The sequence below is a fragment of the Bombina bombina genome, chromosome 4 (genome assembly GCF_027579735.1).
Source record: "Bombina bombina isolate aBomBom1 chromosome 4, aBomBom1.pri, whole genome shotgun sequence".
NCBI lineage: Eukaryota > Metazoa > Chordata > Amphibia > Anura > Bombinatoridae > Bombina > Bombina bombina.
The window spans coordinates 1,014,188,203-1,014,208,202 of NC_069502.1; the positions used below are offsets into that span (position 1 = coordinate 1,014,188,203).

The 20,000-nt window shown below is 40.5% G+C and overlaps 1 protein-coding gene across 1 annotated transcript in view; it reads right to left on the reverse strand.

Annotated features, from left to right (window-relative positions):
• Nucleotides 1-20,000, reverse strand: part of C1D (C1D nuclear receptor corepressor) — a 107,131-nt gene that overhangs the window by 33,744 nt on the left and 53,387 nt on the right. The window contains exons 2-4 of the mRNA XM_053712107.1: nucleotides 17,866-18,012; nucleotides 12,777-12,843; nucleotides 12,646-12,701 (exon numbers count right to left, since the gene is read on the reverse strand). Coding sequence (XP_053568082.1) covers nucleotides 12,646-12,701; nucleotides 12,777-12,843; nucleotides 17,866-18,009 — 267 coding nt within the window. The 5' untranslated portion in view covers nucleotides 18,010-18,012. The remainder of the gene's footprint in view (nucleotides 1-12,645; nucleotides 12,702-12,776; nucleotides 12,844-17,865; nucleotides 18,013-20,000) is intronic.

The following is a 20,000-nucleotide window of genomic DNA, read 5'->3' on the forward strand; positions in this document are numbered from 1 at the left end:
TGACATTACGTTTGAGTCTGTCTGAGGTAACACACTTCCCGAGTCAGAAAGTTCCACCTCAGACAGAAGTTCACTGACCCCCAATTTAAATCCCTGTGAGGGTACATCAGAAATAGCCATTAAAGCATCAGAAGTCGCAGGAATCAGAGTGGCCTCTGTCCTGCTGCGTTTGCCCTGCAATACTGGCAACTTAGAAAAAACCTCTGTAAGGGTAGATGACATAACTGCAGCCATATTCTGCAGAGAAAATGAAGTGGACGCGGTTGAAGAACACGGCGTCGCTTGGGTGGGCGTTAAAGGTTGGGACGCTTGGGGAGAAAGTAGCGGCATACCCTGGATTCTCATCAGTCTGAGAATCATCCTTAGACATATTTGCATTAAAGAAAATCAGTTTTTTACATTGTAAGGGCCTTTCAGTACATGAGGGACAAAAAGTAAGAGGGGGTTCCACATTGGCATCTAAACACATAGAACATGTACTTTCCTGAAGTTCAGACATGTTAAACAGACTAGCAATAGCAATAATAGTCGTTCTTTACTTGATATATTGAACTCTGAAGTCAAAACATATACTCAAAAATTTTGAACTAAAAAGTGTACTGCGCCTTTAAATAATAAAAGCGCAACAATTTTTCTGTTATCTCAAAAACAACGTTTGCAGTAATAAAAAATGTCCTTATGTGCCCAAATTAGCTTAACAATATTGCACCGCTTGTTTGGATATGTTATATATCAATTTATATCATTTTTATCAGTTATATTAACTTTTTATCAATTCAGGCCCCTGCACCTCGCCACAGCTCTGCTGCGGCGCCTACCTGCCCCCAGATCACACTGATTCTGCTTAAGAAGCGCTCCTAAGACTCTTCCTTCGTTTACAAAAACAACTTAGGTCCCACCGGAGCCCAGGACCTTGCTGCCGATCCGGATGAATACTGCGGGGCTGAGCGTGCAAAATTAGGCCCCACCCACAGTGGGCGTAACTCGACTCGTACTTAGACCCGCATGGGAAGTAAAACAACATGTCGGTTCCCAAATAAAATGTTAAAAGCCATGTGCCCCTCTACACATACACCTCAATAATAAAGCGTAACTTCATGAAAAACTGCACTCTCTCAGGCCAGTTATAGTGATATATCAATGACAGCCCTTAGACAGCAAACCGCATCTCCCAGCGTCTAGCCCACACTGAATATACATAAGGGAAACATACTGATAAGCAATCAATATAAAAGGGAATTCCAGGTACACCATTTCCATACATATAGTGCATACTGATTACCCCTCCCCAGATAGGGAATTATGTCAGCCTGTTCTGATGTATCAAGTCTCCCCAGAAACAAATGACTGAAACATACCTCAATGCTGCTTGTAGCATGACACGGTTCTCCACACTGAAGATATTTCTTTACACTACCTTCAACTGCTCTGTGGAAACCAGCAGGATCTTAGATAATGTTTGCTAAGATCATCAATATCAGGGCAGAAAAATAAGATGTCTCCACTCCTCTTAGGAATCAAGTGACTGACGATTTCTCCCTGAGAAAAAACAGAATTTATGCTTACCTGATAAATTACTTTCTCCAACGGTGTGTCCGGTCCACGGCGTCATCCTTACTTGTGGGATATTCTCTTCCACAACAGGAAATGGCAAAGAGCCCAGCAAAGCTGGTCACATGATCCCTCCTAGGCTCCGCCTACCCCAGAGTCATTCGACCGACGTACAGGAGGAATATGCATAGGAGAAATCATATGATACCGTGGTGACTGTAGTTAGAGAAAATAATTCATCAGACCTGATTAAAAAAACCAGGGCGGGCCGTGGACCGGACACACCGTTGGAGAAAGTAATTTATCAGGTAAGCATAAATTCTGTTTTCTCCAACATAGGTGTGTCCGGTCCACGGCGTCATCCTTACTTGTGGGAACCAATACCAAAGCTTTAGGACACGGATGAAGGGAGGGAGCAAATCAGGTCACCTAAATGGAAGGCACCACGGCTTGCAAAACCTTTCTCCCAAAAATAGCCTCCGAAGAAGCAAAAGTATCAAATTTGTAAAATTTGGCAAAAGTGTGCAGTGAAGACCAAGTCGCTGCCTTACATATCTGGTCAACAGAAGCCTCGTTCTTGAAGGCCCATGTGGAAGCCACAGCCCTAGTGGAGTGAGCTGTGATTCTTTCAGGAGGCTGCCGTCCGGCAGTCTCATAAGCCAATCGGATAATGCTTTTAAGCCAAAAAGAAAGAGAGGTAGAAGTTGCTTTTAGACCTCTCCTTTTACCAGAATAAACAACAAACAAAGAAGATGTTTGTCTGAAATCCTTAGTAGCTTCTAAATAGAATTTTAGAGCACGGACTACGTCCAAATTGTGTAACAAACGTTCCTTCTTTGAAACTGGATTCGGACACAAAGAAGGTACAACAATCTCCTGGTTAATATTTTTGTTGGAGACAACTTTCGGAAGAAAACCAGGCTTAGTACGCAAAACCACCTTATCTGCATGAAATACCAGATAGGGCGGAGAACACTGCAGAGCAGATAACTCAGAAACTCTTCTAGCAGAAGAAATTGCAACCAAAAACAAAACTTTCCAAGATAATAACTTAATATCTACGGAATGTAAGGGTTCAAACGGAACCCCTTGAAGAACTGAAATAACTAGATTAAGACTCCAGGGAGGAGTCAAAGATCTGTAAACAGGCTTGATTCTAACCAGAGCCTGAACAAAAGCTTGAACATCTGGCACAGCTGCCAGCTTTTTGTGAAGTAAAACAGATAAAGCAGAAATCTGTCCCTTCAGAGAACTTGCAGATAATCCTTTCTCCAAACCTTCTTGTAGAAAGGATAGAATCTTAGGAATTTTTATCTTGTTCCATGGGAATCCTTTAGATTCACACCAACAGATATATTTTTTCCATATCTTATGGTAAATTTTTCTAGTTACAGGCTTTCTAGCCTGAATAAGAGTATCTATTACAGAATCTGAAAACCCACGCTTTGATAAAATCAAGCGTTCAATCTCCAAGCAGTCAGTTGGAGGGAAACCAGATTCGGATGTTCGAATGGACCCTGAACAAGAAGGTCCTGTCTCAAAGGTAGCTTCCATGGTGGAGCCAGCCTTAAAAGTATTGCACACCAAATTTGAAAGCTTTAACCCTTAAAATAACGGAACCGGAGCCGTTTTTACATTTAACCCCAATACAGTCCCAGGAATCTGCTTTACTGAGACCCAACCAAGTCCAGAGGGGAATACGATACCAAATGACGCCTTCAATAAGCTTTTTCAGTGGTTCTTAGCTCCTCACACATGCATCTGCATGCCTTGCTCTCCAAAAACAACTGCGCATTAGTGGCGCGAAAATGAGGCTCTGCCTATGACTAGGAAAGGCCCCCAGTGAAAATGGTGTCCAATACAGTGCCTGCCGTTTTTTTAAAAACAATCCCCAAGATTATAGTAACTATTAAGAGTTATAATCTGCCAAACATGCTTAGAAAGTAATCGTTTTAGCCCAGAAAAATGTCTACCAGTCTTTTAAGCCCTTATGAAGCCCTTTATTCTTTTACTTAAACTAAGAAAATGGCTTACCGGTTCCCATAGGGAAAATGACAGCCTTCCAGCATTACAAAGTCTTGTTAGAAATGTGGCCAGTCATACCTCAAGCAGCAAAGTCTGCCAACTGTTTCCCCCAACTGAAGTTACTTCATCTCAACAGTCCTGTGTGGAAACAGCCATCGATTTTAGTAACGTTTGCTAAAATCATCTTCCTCTTACAAACAGAAATCTTCATCTCTTTTCTGTTTCAGAGTAAATAGTACATACCAGCACTATTTTAAAATAACAAACACTTGATTGAAGGATAAAAACTACATTTAAACACCAAAAAACTCATAACCATCTCCGTGGAGATATTGCCTGTGCAACGGCAAAGAGAATGACTGGGGTAGGCGGAGCCTAGGAGGGATCATGTGACCAGCTTTGCTGGGCTCTTTGCCATTTCCTGTTGGGGAAGAGAATATCCCACAAGTAAGGATGACGCCGTGGACCGGACACACCTATGTGTACTCACTGGCACCATTTTAAAATAAAAAAAACTTCTTGATTGAAGAATCTAAACTAACACCTCACTTTACCTCTTCCTATTACTAACACAGGCAAAGAGAATGACTGGGGTGGGAGGGAAGGGATGGAGGAGCTATATATACAGCTCTGCTGTGGTGCTCTTTGCCACTTCCTGCTGACCAGGAGGCGTAATCCCATAAGGATAAAATCCGTGGACTCGTCATATCTTGTAAAAGAAATACATTTATCAGGTACGCATACATTTTGTTTTTTCACTACACAGAAAAAAAAATTATATTACAATCTCAAACTGTTTAATGCAGCTTTAACACAATACAATTCTGATATTTAAATGTTAAAAAAGTTTCCTTTATGACTCAAGCTGTGATAATCTACCTCAAACCACTTTCTGCTATATCAATAAGTTAATGCTTACACAAGGTCAGCTCTTCAGAAGGAAACCCCCATTACACTAAAAATCTTTAGAGTGAAGGAAGAATGCCAAAGTCTACTGGCTTAAATCCTAATCACTATTCTCTGACTATGTGCTAAAACCTCATTGTTCTAATTATTTTATTTGTCATGGTTTCTCTTTGCAGAAATGATGGATAGTGGCGCTGGCTACAACACTCACATTCCAAAAGGTTCTACAAGACATATATTGTTACAAAGGGCAAAATATAGAATTACAGGCTACAGCAGTATAATTTACACACAGCTGCATAAAATATTATTTCTCATTTGCTAGTCTCTGATTTTAAGGTATATCACACCCCTGTTGAAATGCTTAATTTATTCCTTAAAGAGACAAACTAAATTTGAAACATTACATTTTTTTGATGGATGATGGCAGCAATGTACAAGTAAAGTTGAATACAAGTCATGTGTAGGTCACTGTTCTATACAAGCTGATCCCTTGGAAGTTACTCCAGAATTTTTAAAAAGATAGATAATCCCTTTATTACCCATTCCCCAGATTTGCATAACCAACATGGTTACATTAATATGCTTTTACCTCTGTGATTACCTAGTATCTAAGCCTCTGCAGACTGCCCCTTATCTCAGTTCTTTTGACAGACTCATTCTAGCCAATCAGTGCTGACTCCTAGGTAAATCCATGGGAGTGAGCACAATGTTATCTATATAGCACAGAACTAGCAATGTCCAGCTGTCAAAATGAGATAAGAGGCAGCTTTCGAGGGCTTAGAAAATTTGCATATGAGCCTACCTAGGTTTATCTTTCAACAACGAATACCAAGAGAACAAAGCAAAAAGTAAATTAGAGAGTTGTTTAAATTACATGCCCTGTCTGAATCATGAAAGTTTAATTTTTACTAGATTGTGCCTTTAAACGAGATATTGAATGCAATAATATAATGCTCTTATTGTACATTTTTTAATGTAACTATGGGGGAAGATCACATTAATTTAGAAAAAAATGTATCTAATGATTTTCAATAGAAAAACCTCCATTAAAGGCTATTTGGATTTCATCTAGTCTAGAGGACTGTGCGTGACCCCTATGTGTTTAATCCACGTAAAGGAGTTAAAGGGATAGTAAAGTCAAAATGAAACTTTTATAACTCAGAGCATACAATTTTAAACACATTTCTTGATTACTTCTATTATCAAATTTGCTTCACTCTTGGTATCCTTTGTTAAAGAGTAGGCTCAGGATCAGCAATGAATCAATGGGACAAGAGGCATATGTACATCTACCAATCAGCAGCTAGCTCCCAGCAGTGCATTGCACCTCCTGAGCCTAACTAGGTATGCTTTTCAATAAAGGATACCAAAAGAATGAAGCATATTTCATAAGAGAAAAAAAAAGGGAAAATTGTTTAAAATTGCTTGCGGTATCTAAATCATGAAAGTTTATTATTTACTTTACTGTCCCTATAAAGAAATTAAATGAGATCAGTTCCCTGAGTTGGGCATTGCCAGTGAATCGGTAGAAACAGTCTGTAGATGCCAATTACTGGTTATACACCTTGCTTAGGACTACTTAGCACACAAAGTTAAAGGGCCAGTCCACTCCAGAATTTTTATTGTTTAAAAAGATAGATAATCCCTTTATTAACCATTCCCCAGTTTTGAATAACCAGCACAGTTATAACATAATTTATGCTTACCTGATAAATTTATTTCTCTTGTAGTGTATCCAGTCCACGGATCATCCATTACTTATGGGATATTCTCCTTCCCAACAGGAAGTTGCAAGAGGATCACCCACAGCAGAGCTGCTATATAGCTCCTCCCCTCACTGCCATATCCAGTCATTCGACCGAAACAAACCGAGAAAGGAGAAACCATAGGGTGCAGTGGTGACTGTAGTTTAATTAAAATTTAGACCTGCCTTAAAAGGACAGGGCGGGCCGTGGACTGGATACACTACAAGAGAAATAAATTTATCAGGTAAGCATAAATTATGTTTTCTCTTGTTAAGTGTATCCAGTCCACGGATCATCCATTACTTATGGGATACCAATACCAAAGCTAAAGTACACGGATGATGGGAGGGACAAGGCAGGAACCACTGTCTGTAGAACCTTTCTCCCAAAAACAGCCTCCGAAGAAGCAAAAGTATCAAATTTGTAAAATTTTTAAAAGGTATGAAGTGAAGACCAAGTCGCAGCCTTGCAAATCTGTTCAACAGAGGCCTCATTTTTAAAGGCCCAGGTGGAAGCCACAGCTCTAGTAGAATGAGCTGTAATCCTTTCAGGGGGCTGCTGTCCAGCAGTCTCATAGGCTAAACGGATTATACTCCGAAGCCAAAAAGAAAGAGAGGTTGCCGAGGCCTTTTGACCTCTCCTCTGTCCAGAGTAAACAACAAACAGGTTAGATGTTTGACGAAAATCCTTAGTAGCTTGTAAGTAAAACTTCAAGGCACGGACTACGTCTAGATTATGCAAAAGATGTTCCTTCTTTGAAGAAGGATTAGGACACAATGATGGAACAACAATCTCTTGATTGATATTCTTATTAGAAACCACCTTGGGTAAAAACCCAGGTTTTGTACGCAGAACTACTTTATCTGAATGAAAGATCAGATAAGGAGAATCACAATGTAAGGCAGATAACTCAGAGACTCTTCGAGCCGAGGAAATAGCCATCAGAAATAAAACTTTCCATGATAAAAGTTTGATATCAATAGAATGAAGGGGTTCAAACGGAACCCCTTGAAGAACTTTAAGAACCAAGTTTAAGCTCCATGGAGGAGCAACAGGTTTAAACACAGGCTTAATTCTAACTAAAGCCTGACAAAATGCCTGAACGTCTGGAACTTCTGCCAGACGCTTGTGTAAAAGAATAGACAGAGCAGAAATCTGTCCCTTTAAAGAACTAGCTGATAATCCTTTGTCCAAACCCTCTTGGAGGGAGGACAATATCCTAGGAATCCTAACCCTACTCCATGAGTAATTCTTGGATTCACACCAATGAAGATATTTTCGCCATATCTTGTGGTAGATTTTCCTGGTAACAGGCTTTCGTGCCTGTATTAAGGTATCAATGACTGACTCGGAGAAGCCACGCTTTGATAGGATCAAGCGTTCAATCTCCATGCAGTCAGTCTCAGAGAAATTAGATTCGGATGGTTGAAAGGACCTTGAATTAGAAGGTCTTGTCTCAGAGGCAGAGTCCATGGTGGAAAGGATGACATGTCCACCAGATCTGCATACCGGGTCCTGCGTGGATCAGAATCACCGATGCTCTCTCCTGTCTGATTTTGGCAATCAGTCGGGGGAGCAGAGGAAACGGTGGAAACACATAAGCCAGGTTGAAGAACCAAGGAGCTGCTAGAGCATCTATCAGCGTCGCTTCTGGGTCTCTGGACCTGGATCCGTAACGAGGAAGCTTGGCGTTCTGGCGAGACGCCATGAGATCCAGTTCTGGTTTGCCCCAACGATGGACCAATTGAGCAAACACCTCCGGATGGAGCTCCCACTCCCCCGGATGAAAAGTCTGATGACTTAGAAAATCCGCCTCCCAGTTCTCTACGCCCGGGATATCGATCGCTGATTGGTGGCAAGAGTGAGTCTCTGCCCAGCGAATTATCTTGTAGACTTCTGACATCGCTAGGGAACTCCTGGTTCCCCCTTGATGGTTGATGTAAGCCACAGTTGTGATGTTGTCCGACTGAAATCTGATGAACCTCAGTGTTGTTAACTGAGGCCAAGCTAGAAGAGCATTGAATATCGCTCTTAACTCAAGAATATTTATTGGGAGGAGTTTCTCCTCCTGAGTCCATGAACCCTGAGCCTTCAGGGAGTTCCAGACTGCACCCCAACCTAGAAGGCTGGCATCTGTTGTTACAATCGTCCAATCTGGCCTGCGAAAGGTCATCCCCTTGGACAGGTGGACCCGAGATAACCACCAGAGAAGAGAATCTCTGGTTTCCTGATCCAGATTTAGTAGAGGGGACAAATCTGTGTAATCCCCATTCCACTAACTGAGCATGCATAATTGCAGCGGTCTGAGATGCAGGCGCGCAAATGGCACTATGTCCATCGCCGCTACCATTAAGCCGATTACTTCCATGCACTGAGCCACCGCAGGGCGCGGAATGGAGTGAAGAACACAGCAAGCATTTAAAAGTTTTGATAACCTGGACTCCGTCAGGTAAATTTTCATTTCTACAGAATCTATAAGAGTCCCTAACAAGGAAACTCTTGTGAGAGGAGATAGAGAACTCTTTTCTTCGTTCACTTTCCACCCATGCGACCTCAGAAATGCCAGAACTATCTCTGTATGAGACTTGGCAATTTGAAAGCTTGACGCCCGTATCAGGATGTCGTCTAGATAAGGAGCCACCGCTATGCCTCGCGGTCTTAGAACCGCCAGAAGTGAGCCCAGAACCTTTGTAAAAATTCTCGGGGCAGGTAATGCCTGTCTAGAAAGGCAAACCTTAGGAACCGATGATGATTCTTGTGAATTGGAATGTGAAGGTAGGCATCCTTTAAGTCCACTGTGGTCATGTACTGACCCTCTTGGATCATGGGTAAGATGGTCCGAATAGTTTCCATCTTGAAAGATGGAACTCTGAGGAATTTGTTTAAGATCTTTAGATCCAAAATTGGTCTGAAGGTTCCCTCTTTTTTGGGAACCACAAACAGATTTGAATAAAAACCCTGTCCTTGTTCCGTCTGCGGAACTGGATGGATCACTCCCATGACTAGAAGGTCTTGCACGCAGCGTAGGAATGCCTCTTTCTTTATCTGGTTTGCAGATAATCTTGAAAGGTAAAATCTCCCTTGTGGAGGAGAAGCTTTGAAGTCCAGAAGATATCCCTGAGATATGATCTCCAACGCCCAGGGATCCTGAACATCTCTTGCCCACGCCTGGGCGAAGAGAGAAAGTCTGCCCCCTACTAGATCCGTTGCCGGATAGGGGGCCGTTCCTTCATGCTGTCTTGGAGGCAGCAGCAGGCTTTTTGGCCTGCTTGCCCTTGTTCCAGGACTGGTTAGGTTTACAGGCCTGCTTGGATTGAGCAAAAGTTCCTTCTTGTTTTGAAGTAGAGGAATTTGATGCTGCACCTGCCTTGAAATTTCGAAAGGCACGAAAATTAGACTGTTTGCCCCTTGATTTGGCCCTGTCCTGAGGAAGGGTATGACCCTTACCTCCAGTAATGTCAGCAATAATTTCCTTCAAACCAGGCCCGAATAAGGTCTGCCCCTTGAAAGGAATATTGAGTAATTTAGACTTCGAAGTCACGTCAGCTGACCAGGATTTAAGCCATAGCGCCCTGCGTGCCTGGATGGCGAATCCAGAATTCTTAGCTGTTAGTTTAGTCAAATGAACAATGGCATCAGAAACAAAAGTGTTAGCTAGCTTAAGTGTTCTAAGCTTGTCAATGATTTCAGTCAATGGAGCTGTATGGATGGCCTCTTCCAGGGCCTCAAACCAGAACGCCGCCGCAGCAGTGACAGGCGCAATGCATGCAAGGAGCTTTAAAATAAAACCTTGTTGAATAAACATCTTCTTAAGGTAACCCTCTAATTTTTTATCCATTGGATCTGAAAAAGCACAACTGTCCTCAACCGGGATAGTGGTACGCTTTGCTAAAATAGAAACTGCTCCCTCCACCTTAGGGACCGTCTGCCATAAGTCCCGTGTAGTGGCGTCTAATGGAAAAAAAAATCTAAATATAGGAGGGGGGGAAAACGGCACACCGGGTCTATCCCACTCCTTACTAATAATTTCTGTAAACCTTTTAGGTATTGGAAAAACATCAGTACACACCAGCACTGCATAGTATTTATCCAGTCTACACAATTTCTCTGGCACTGCAATTGTGTCACAGTCATTCAGAGCAGCTAACACCTCCCCAAGCAATACACGGAGGTTCTCAAGCTTAAATTTAAAATTAGAAATATCTGAATCAGGTCTCCCCGAGTCAGAGATGTCACCCACAGACTGAAGCTCTCCGTCCTCAGGTTCTGCATATTGTGACGCAGTATCAGACATGGCTCTTACAGCATCTACGCGCTCTGTATCTCGTCTAACCCCAGAGCTATCGCGCTTGCCTCTAAATTCAGGCAATCTGGCTAATACCGCTGACAGGGTATTATCCATGATTGCAGCCATGTCCTGCAAAGTAATCGCTATGGGCGTCCCTGATGTACTTGGCGCCATATTAGCGTGAGTCCCTTGAGCAGGAGGCAAAGGGTCCGACACGTGGGGAGAGTTAGTCGGCATAACTTCCCCCTCGACAGACCCCTCTGGTGACAATTCTTTTATAGATAAAGACTGATCTTTACTGTTTAAGGTGAAATCAATACATTTAGTACACATTCTCCTATGGGGCTCCACCATGGCTTTTAAACATAATGAACAAGTAGTTCCCTCTGTGTCAGACATGTTTGTACAGACTAGCAATGAGACTAGCAAGCTTGGAAAACACTTTAAACCAAGTTAACAAGCAATATCAAAAACGTTACTGCGCCTTTAAGAAAAGCAAATTTTGTCAAAATTTGAAATAACAGTGAAAAAAGGCAGTTACACTAACGAAATTTTTACAGTGTATGTAATAAGTTAGCAGAGCATTGCACCCACTTGCAAATGGATGATTAACCCCTTAATATCCAAAACGGATAATAAATGGAAAAAACGTTTTTAAAATCAGTCACAACAACTGCCACAGCTCTACTGTGGCTGTTACCTTCCTCAAACACGACTTTTGAAGCCTTTTGAGCCCTTCAGAGATGTCCTGTATCATGCAGAGGGAAGCTGAATGTCTCTGTCTGTAATTTTAGCTGCGCAGAAAAGCGCTAAAATAGGCCCCTCCCACTCATGTTACAACAGTGGAAAGCCTCAGGAAACTGTTTCTAGGCAAAAATCAAGCCAGCCATGTGGAAAAAAACTAGGCCCCAATAGGTTTTATCACAAAGCATATATAAAAACGATTAAACATGCCAGCAAACGTTTTATATTGCACTTTTATAAGGGTATGTATCTCTGGTAATAAGCCTGAAACCAGTCGCTATTAAATCACTGTATTTAGGCTTAACTTACATTAATCCGGTATCAGCAGCATTTTCTAGCAAATTCCATCCCTAGAAATATGTTAACTGCACATACCTTATTGCAGGATAACCTGCACGCCATTCCCCCTCTGAAGTTACCTCACTCCTCAGAATATGTGAGAACGGCAGTGGATCTTAGTTACTTCTGCTAAGATCATAGAAAACGCAGGCAGATTCTTCTTCTAAATGCTGCCTGAGAGAAAATAGTACACTCCGGTACCATTTAAAAATAAACTTTGATTGAAGAAAGAAAACTAACTATAATACACCACTCTCCTCTTACTACCTCCATCTTTGTTTAGAGTTGCAAGAGAATGACTGGATATGGCAGTGAGGGGAGGAGCTATATAGCAGCTCTGCTGTGGGTGATCCTCTTGCAACTTCCTGTTGGGAAGGAGAATATCCCATAAGTAATGGATGATCCGTGGACTGGATACACTTAACAAGAGAAATTATACTTTTTACTTTTGTGATTACCTTGTATCTAAGCATCTGCAGACTGCCCCCTATTTCAGTTCTTTTGACAGACTTGCATTTAAGCCATTTAGAGCTGACTTGGGTAACTCCACAGGAGTGAGCACAATGTTATTAATACGGCACACACAAACTAGAGTTGTCTAGCTGTGAAAAGCTAGCAAAATGCAATCAGTTAAGAGGTGGCCTTCAAGGGCTTAGAAATTAGCATATGAGCCATTCTAGGTTTAGCTTTGAACAAAAAATACCAAGAGAACAGAGCAAATATAATTATAAAAGTAATTTGGAAAGTTAATTAAAGTTGCATACCGTATGTGAATCATGAAAGTTTAATTTTGACTTGACTGTCCATTTAAGACACCCATAGTAAGTCCTTGTACTAAACCCCCCACTAACAATACAATTTTATGTATATGTATACTGCAACAAAAATCTTTGAAGTATGGTCACATAACTAAGGTAGAGCAAGGCAGGATTGTGAACTTTTAAGAAAGCAAAACTACCTTTTGGAAATGCATATGTGAATGTAAGTAGTTGAATGCACTAAAACAAATATTTAAACAAGTGCACAGATACATTTATATCTTACCAATTCCTCTTTTACAGGATGCTCCTTTGGATTCATTCCTTGTGTAGTCAAATATACTACAAGGTAAATAAAATAGTAAATAAGTTTTACAACCACCTATCTACATCAGTCTAAAAGCTAGATATACTTACCCCAGAAGAGTGAATTCAGTGTGTATGCGGATACCAAGTCTAATTTTGCTTGTTCCAATGGTTCAATCTGCAAGCAAAAAATAAATAAATATATAAATAATATTATAATAATAATAATAATAATAATAATGGTGCAGAGCTGACTGAAAAGCAAGATGGCTGCAACTTGAAACGTTCCGTACAATACCTAGCCAAAGAGCCTAACTCCTACGGACAAAGCACTCTATAATACTCCTTAACTTTACTCACGATTAGCTGATTTGACGAAGCACCCATAGCTCTCTTACCGGAGGGTTCTGGCACCATCTAAATGTTGCGCACACTATAAAGTGCTATACCACGCGGCTTTCTAAACACAACTCTACAAACACAATGGGAACAAGTGAGCACACGGTTTGCATGGCCTTCAACACAACGCCTATATAATGTCTTGGGGAACGGCCCAGCAACGCACCAATATAGCGATTACTGTCTTCCCACAGAAGCGCAGCGTCAAGGGGGCTGTATGAAACACCTACCGGGGCCGCAATCCTCACACTAAAACAGGTGAGAGTATAGCTTCCCAAGAACTCTACCTTTATTATTATAAACTGTGAATTATACTCTCATAATAGCATAGGTAGTGAAGGGCAGCAGCTGCTTAATTCTGGAATGAAGAGGGAGGCCAGAACCAGCCCTATTAGACCATAAAGGCCAAGGTACAAGGACTAAGAAATACGTTTCCTGATACTAAACACCACCAAACGTACCCGGACACTCCCTAGAGTACATACCTTTTTTATATACCTGTTCAGGATACTATATAAATAAGCAAAGAAGGGCCTATCATGCTCCCTTCTCACTTGCATAACATAATCATATAACACCTGTCCCTGATTAATCTAATTATTGACTGTTTCAGTACCTTAGTCTTCTTGGAAATTGCTAATTAATATACAAATCCTGGTTTGCACCTCCCCCATTACTGGTTACAATATGACCACCAGAAAATCTTCAAAAATGGACAAAGTAACTAAACCAACTTCTATCCCTACTACTAAGATGAGCTCTTATTTCAAATCGCTTGGCTCACTCTCAGGGTTTGATACCGACACAGCCCTATTAGAGATCGCAAGACAGCACCACGTTTGAAGACTCTACACCACTTATGCAAGCAGATATTCGCTGCTTTCCCACTAAAGCTGACCTCAAACCCCTTCCTGCAACAAGTAGGGCAAATGATGAAACCTAGCCTTACAGAAATTTAAAAAGATATGGCCGACCTAGGTGACAGGATCGAATATGTTGAAGAACAAAAATACACATTAAACTTTAAGACGTCGATAATCGGGGCAGAAGACAGATTATCAGACTCCAGTATATAAGAAAAACTAACATTCGATCAAATATAACTATACCTACAAAGATTCTTCCATTCTCTCACAGAAGACGCTGAACACATGGCCCTACCACTAGATAGAGCCCATAGAACTCTCCGTCCATGTCCCAAAGATTCAGATCCTCCGAGGGATATTAATAAAAAAAAATCCATGCTGCCAGAAATAAACATTTCAATTTTGAGGGTTGCTCCCTCTAAATTTTCACAGACCTCAGCCCCATTACTTTGGCTCACAGAAGTGACACAAAATTCCTTACCCTACATCTTACTGAGAAAGGTATTCCTTATAGCTGGGGATTTACATTATGCTTAAAGGACCAGTCAACACAGTAGATTTGCATAATCAACAAATGCAAGATAACAAGACAAAAGCAGTAGCACTTAATTTGAACTTCAAATGAATAGATTTTTTTTCTGACAATTTTAAAAGTTGTCTATTTCCACTCCCCCTGTACCATGTGACACACATCAGCCAATCACAAATGCATACACATACCATGTGACAGGCATTAACCAATCACAAATGCATAAACGTACCATGTGACAGGCATTAGCCAATCACAAATGCATACACGTTTTATTCTGCACATGCTCAGTAGGAGCTGGTGACTCAAAAAGTTTAAATATAAAAAGACTGCACATTTTGTTAATGGAAGTATTTGGAAATTTGTTGCTGGCACTGATTGGCTAGACTGCAAGTCTGTCAAAAGAACTGAAAAAAGGGGCAGTTTGCAGAGGTTTAAATACAAGATAATCACAGAGGTTAAAAGTATATTATTATAACTGTGTTGGTTATGCAAAACTGGGAAATGGGTAATAAAGGGATTATCTATCTTTTAAAACAATAAAAATTCTGGTGTAGACTGTCCCTTTAAAACAATAATATGCTGCACAATAATTTGACCAAGAAAAAAAAAAACAACAGGCAAAAAAAACATAATTCCATTTTCAGCCAAAATTTTTCTGTGACCAAAATTCTGGGGCATCCCATCATCATCATGTATTTGTATAGCGCCGCAAAATTCCATAGCGCTGGGCACAGTGATAGTGGTATACAATGATAAGGATTTGTGATAAAATACAAAATATAACAAAACTAAATAAATCTAGTACAGGAGGAAGAGGGCCCTGCTCCGGAAAGCTCACAGTCTACAGGTTTAGAGTGCAGAGACATAAGGTTGGGGGTAGCTTGTCACATCGGTTGTAGTTGCAGCAGTGAGTCAGGCAGTTCATGTATTAGTTTGATTAGGATGAGAGATGGTAAGCCTCTCTGAATAGGTGAGTTTTCAAGGAACGTCTGAAGCTATACAAGCTTGGAGACAGTCTTATGGAGCGGGGTAGAGAGTTCCAGAGGACAGGAGCAGCACGTGCAAAGTCTTGGAGACGGGAGTGGGACGTAGAGATAACAGGAGTGGAGAGACGTAGATCAAAGGTTGATTGAAGAGGACAGGATGGGGAATATTTCACGATGAGAGAGGAAATATTGTTGGGAGTTAGACTGTTGAGTGCTTTGTAAGTTAGGGTTAATACTTTAAATTGTATTATTGAGTGTATGGGGAGCCAATGTAGAGGCTGGCAGACTTAGGTGGATGAGTCTAGCAGAAGCATTCATAATAGATTGGAGGGAGGAGTGGCTGTGTTTTGGAAGGCCATTTAGAAGTAGATTGCAATAATCAATGCGTGACAAAATGAGGGAATGAATAAGTATTTTTGTAGTTTTTTGAGTAAGGAAGAAGGACGAATTCTGGAAATGTTGCGTAGGTGTGAACGGCAGGATTTAGTAGGTGCTTGTATAGTTGAATGTGAGTTCTGAGTCAAGTGTAACCCCAAAACAGCAGACCTGGGGTGAGGTGTTGAGAATAGAGTCTCCAACCGTCAGAGAAATGCCAGGTGTTGGATGTCTCGAAGAGGGGGGGGAGGAATAAGAAGCAGCTCAGTTTTGGACAGATTGAGATGGAGATAATGTGAAGACATCGAAGTGGAAATTGCAGAGAGGCAGTTGGGAATCTGGTTGAGTAAAGAGAGAGAGATATTAGGAGAGGAAAGATAGATTTGGGTATCAGCAGCATATAAGTGGTACTGGAATCCAAAGGAGGTTATACGTTTTCCAAGGGAGGCTATAAGTTTTCCAAGGGATGATGTACAGAGAGAGAAAAGCAAGGGACCCAAGACAGAGTTTTGCGGTACTCCAACTGAGAAAGGCATAGGATCACAAGATATGTTGTTAAAGGACACTGAAAACGAGCGTTTTAAGAGATGTGAGGCAAACCAGGAGAGGGCTGTGTCTCGGATGCCAAATGAATGTAGTATTATTAGGAGGAGAGGATGTTCAACTGTGTCAAAGGCAGCAGACAGGTCAAGAAGAATTAGTAAGGAGTAGTGGCCTTTTGCTTTAGCTGAAAACAGGTCATTTGTTACTTTTGTAAGAGCGTTTTCTGTTGATTGTTTAGGACAGAAACCAGATTGTAGTGGATCAAGTAAGGAGTTAGTTCTGAGAAATTGAGTTAGCCGATTATAGAACAGTCGTTCGTTACAATCATTTTGAAGCAAAGGGAAGTAAGGAGACCGGTTGACCACCACCCCCCCCCCAAGCGAGGGCTCTTTTAAGATTGGTATGATTGATGCATGCTTGAATGTATAAGGAAATTTGCCAGCGGTGAGAGATTGGTTAAAGAGATAAGTTAGGGTAGGGGTTAGTGTAGCAGAGAGAGAGGGAAGAAGTTGTGAAGAAATAGGGTCAAGTGGGCAGGTTGTGAAATGAGCCAAGGATGGGAGTACAGAAACTTCTTTGTGTTACAGAAGGGAAGTAGCATAGAGTTTTGTTGATATAAGGGGTGCATAGGATTGTTGGGTTTGAGGGGCGTGAGGTGCAGATATCTTTTCTAATGGTGTCAATTTTATTTTTGAAGTGATCAGCAATAATCTGAGCAGTGAGGTTGGTAGTGGGCGGGGGTGCAGGCAGATGTAGAAGAGAGTTAAAGGTAGAGAACAGCTTACTGGGGTTTGATGAGATGATACAAGGGAGGAGAAATAGACTTGTTTGGCCAGGCTGAGCGAAGAGTTGTAGGACTTAAGGATGAATTTATAATGCCGGAAATCAGCACAGGTGCGTGATTTCCTCCACTGCCATTTAGCAGCCCGTGAACATCGCTGAAGATATCTGGTCTGTTTGGTGTGCCACGGTTGCCGTTGAGTGATTGATGTACGTTGAAGAGTGGAGAGTTTAGCGCCGAATTATACTGTAAAGCCACGAGGTTTGGGCAATAGAGGGATGAAATGTTGGAGAGCAGAGGATTCAGTTGAGTTGAAAAGTCTGTGAGATCCAAGTCATTTAAATTCCTGCAAGGTAGCAGTTTTTTGGGGGCTTGCAAAGATTTAGTAGCTAGAGTAAGAGAGAAAGTTAGTAGATAATGGTCAGAGAGAGGAAAGTTAAGGAAGTTGAAAATGGCACAGAGATTAGTGAAGACTCTTCAGAAGAGATTAATAAAGTATAGTCCTAGAAAACTATTATTATATGCAAAACAGTAAGTCAAGAAATTAACTCAAACAGCAGCTCTAGGCTAGCATCAAATATGAAATATGCTACACAATAGATTTACCGAAAAGAACAGGCAAAAAAAAAATGAAAAAGGAAATAACTAAAAATGCCATTTTCGGCTGAAACGCTTCTGCAGCCGAAGTTTCAGGGCATCCCTAGTAGGAGTTACTTACTTTCTGAAGGAGCTCAGACCTAGAAACAGACATCATCTTCTTCAACATTTCATCTACTGAGCTAACTGAATTCTCAAAAGCAGAAAGGTACTCATGGATTTCTGTAGGATAGTCCTCTGCAGTTACGCCCACCTCTGCCATCATAGCCTGGAACAAAAAACACAAATTGATGATTAAACATTAATCTACTACATTTTCAGTGAAGTATAATATAACAACCTGATAAAAAGATACACTCGCTAAAATAAAGACATGGACAATCTGATGAGATTCTTAGACGATAATCTAGGTAGATTAATTTAGATATAAAATCACCCTTGCATCTAACCAGATAACCCCAAATGATTAGACCACTTACCTAGGCATGTTACTATCAGATGTAAATTGTAAATCCTGCCTAAACAATGCCAAGTTAAGAGTTTTAAAGGAGAATATTACCAGTGAAACTTTGGCCTTAAATACAGACCTTTTGTAAATACAGTACCTTTCTTCAGGAAATCAACCTTTAGAAGCACTAAATGACTGATTCCACTAGACTCAATAAGCAAAAGTTTTCTCTTTGGACAAGTTCTTCACAATGTGCCTTAGACAACTGCACTTTTACACTTTTAAAAGACTGCTAGGTATCAGCTCAAAAGAAAGATTTAGACTTTGGGCTTGATGATCTAAAGCTCTCTGCTCTGCGGACATGATCTAAGATATCTCGTCAGTACAGCGAGGTACCTCAATTTTTTTTTTAGCAAGGTACATTTTAATCTGAGATCGGTTTATCTAGTTTTGCAGTAGGGTTGCACCGATACAATTTTTTTTTAAGACCAAGTACAAGTACCGATACTTTTTTTTTTTTTAAATACTTGCCAATATCAATTACCGATACTTTTTATGTCATGTGACAGTGTCCCAAGCACAATACAGACTAATGATTTAAGATAGCTTCTTTATAATTATGAAGAACTGTAACTCAAAAGACATTATGAAATAATAAAACAGTTTTATTTGCTTGTTGTCACAAAGTTGTAAAAACTCAAAGAAATTTCACAGAACATGTTTATAAATATAAATATTACATTAAAATATATTCATAATAACAACAACAATAAATAACAAATGTAATTTCACAACCAACCAAAAGTGCAATACAGTAAAAAAATATACCAGTGCACTGTTTAAAAATGGGGGACAACACTATGGGCTAGCTTACATTTAAGTGGTAAGCTTTACCAACGCTCTCATTGCATGTCCAACTCCATTAAAGTCTATTGAGTTGGAAATGTGCACAGAGCATTGGTAGAGCTTACATATTAAATGTAATCTAAATCTAGTCCTATTATTGCAAGATGTGTGTTCATAGGAATTAACTTAATTTTTTTCTATTAACACTCTTCCTGCAATTATATAAGCTAAGGATGTTCCTCAGAGTACAGTATGTTTTGAGCATAATTGTGCAAGATAAGAACTAGCAGTATAACAGGCAATCTAGTAATTATAATAATTTTTGCAAACGTTAGTAGCAAGTTATTTTTAAGGAACAGAAGCCTCTCTGTATGTTCAGCTATAAGTCTGCTTCTGCTATCAGTAATGTCGTTTGACGCTAAGCTGAACAGTCTATCACTTTCAGCACTACTGCAGGGGCAGAAAGATCATTTTGGGCCATTTTAGCCAGAGATGGAAATCTTAGTTTATTAACTGCCCAGTACTTCAGGGGTTTGTCTGAATGAGGTACAGTGATCTATTCTACAATAATACAATACAACAACAATTTGTATTGGCAGAACAGAAGTGAACCATTTTTAGTTAAGTCTCCACTACAGCTTAAAATGAAATGGGAACATGCAGTTTGAAAAAACTCCACAAGATAACGTATGGGTAGGAAGTGGAGGTATCGGTTTAAGTATTGGTGCATTTGCATGAGTACAAGTACTCATGCAAATACTTGGTATCGGCACCGATACTAGTATTGGTGCAACCATACTTTGCAGGGCTTTGTATGTGAACGATCGACACATACATTGCAATATAATGCTCAAAAAGGCCCTAAAGGTTTTGCATGATTTCTTTACATAATTACAAATTTTTCATCATCAGGCCCTTTATGTCTTAAAGGAATTCTAAATATAATTTTTTTCTTTAATGGT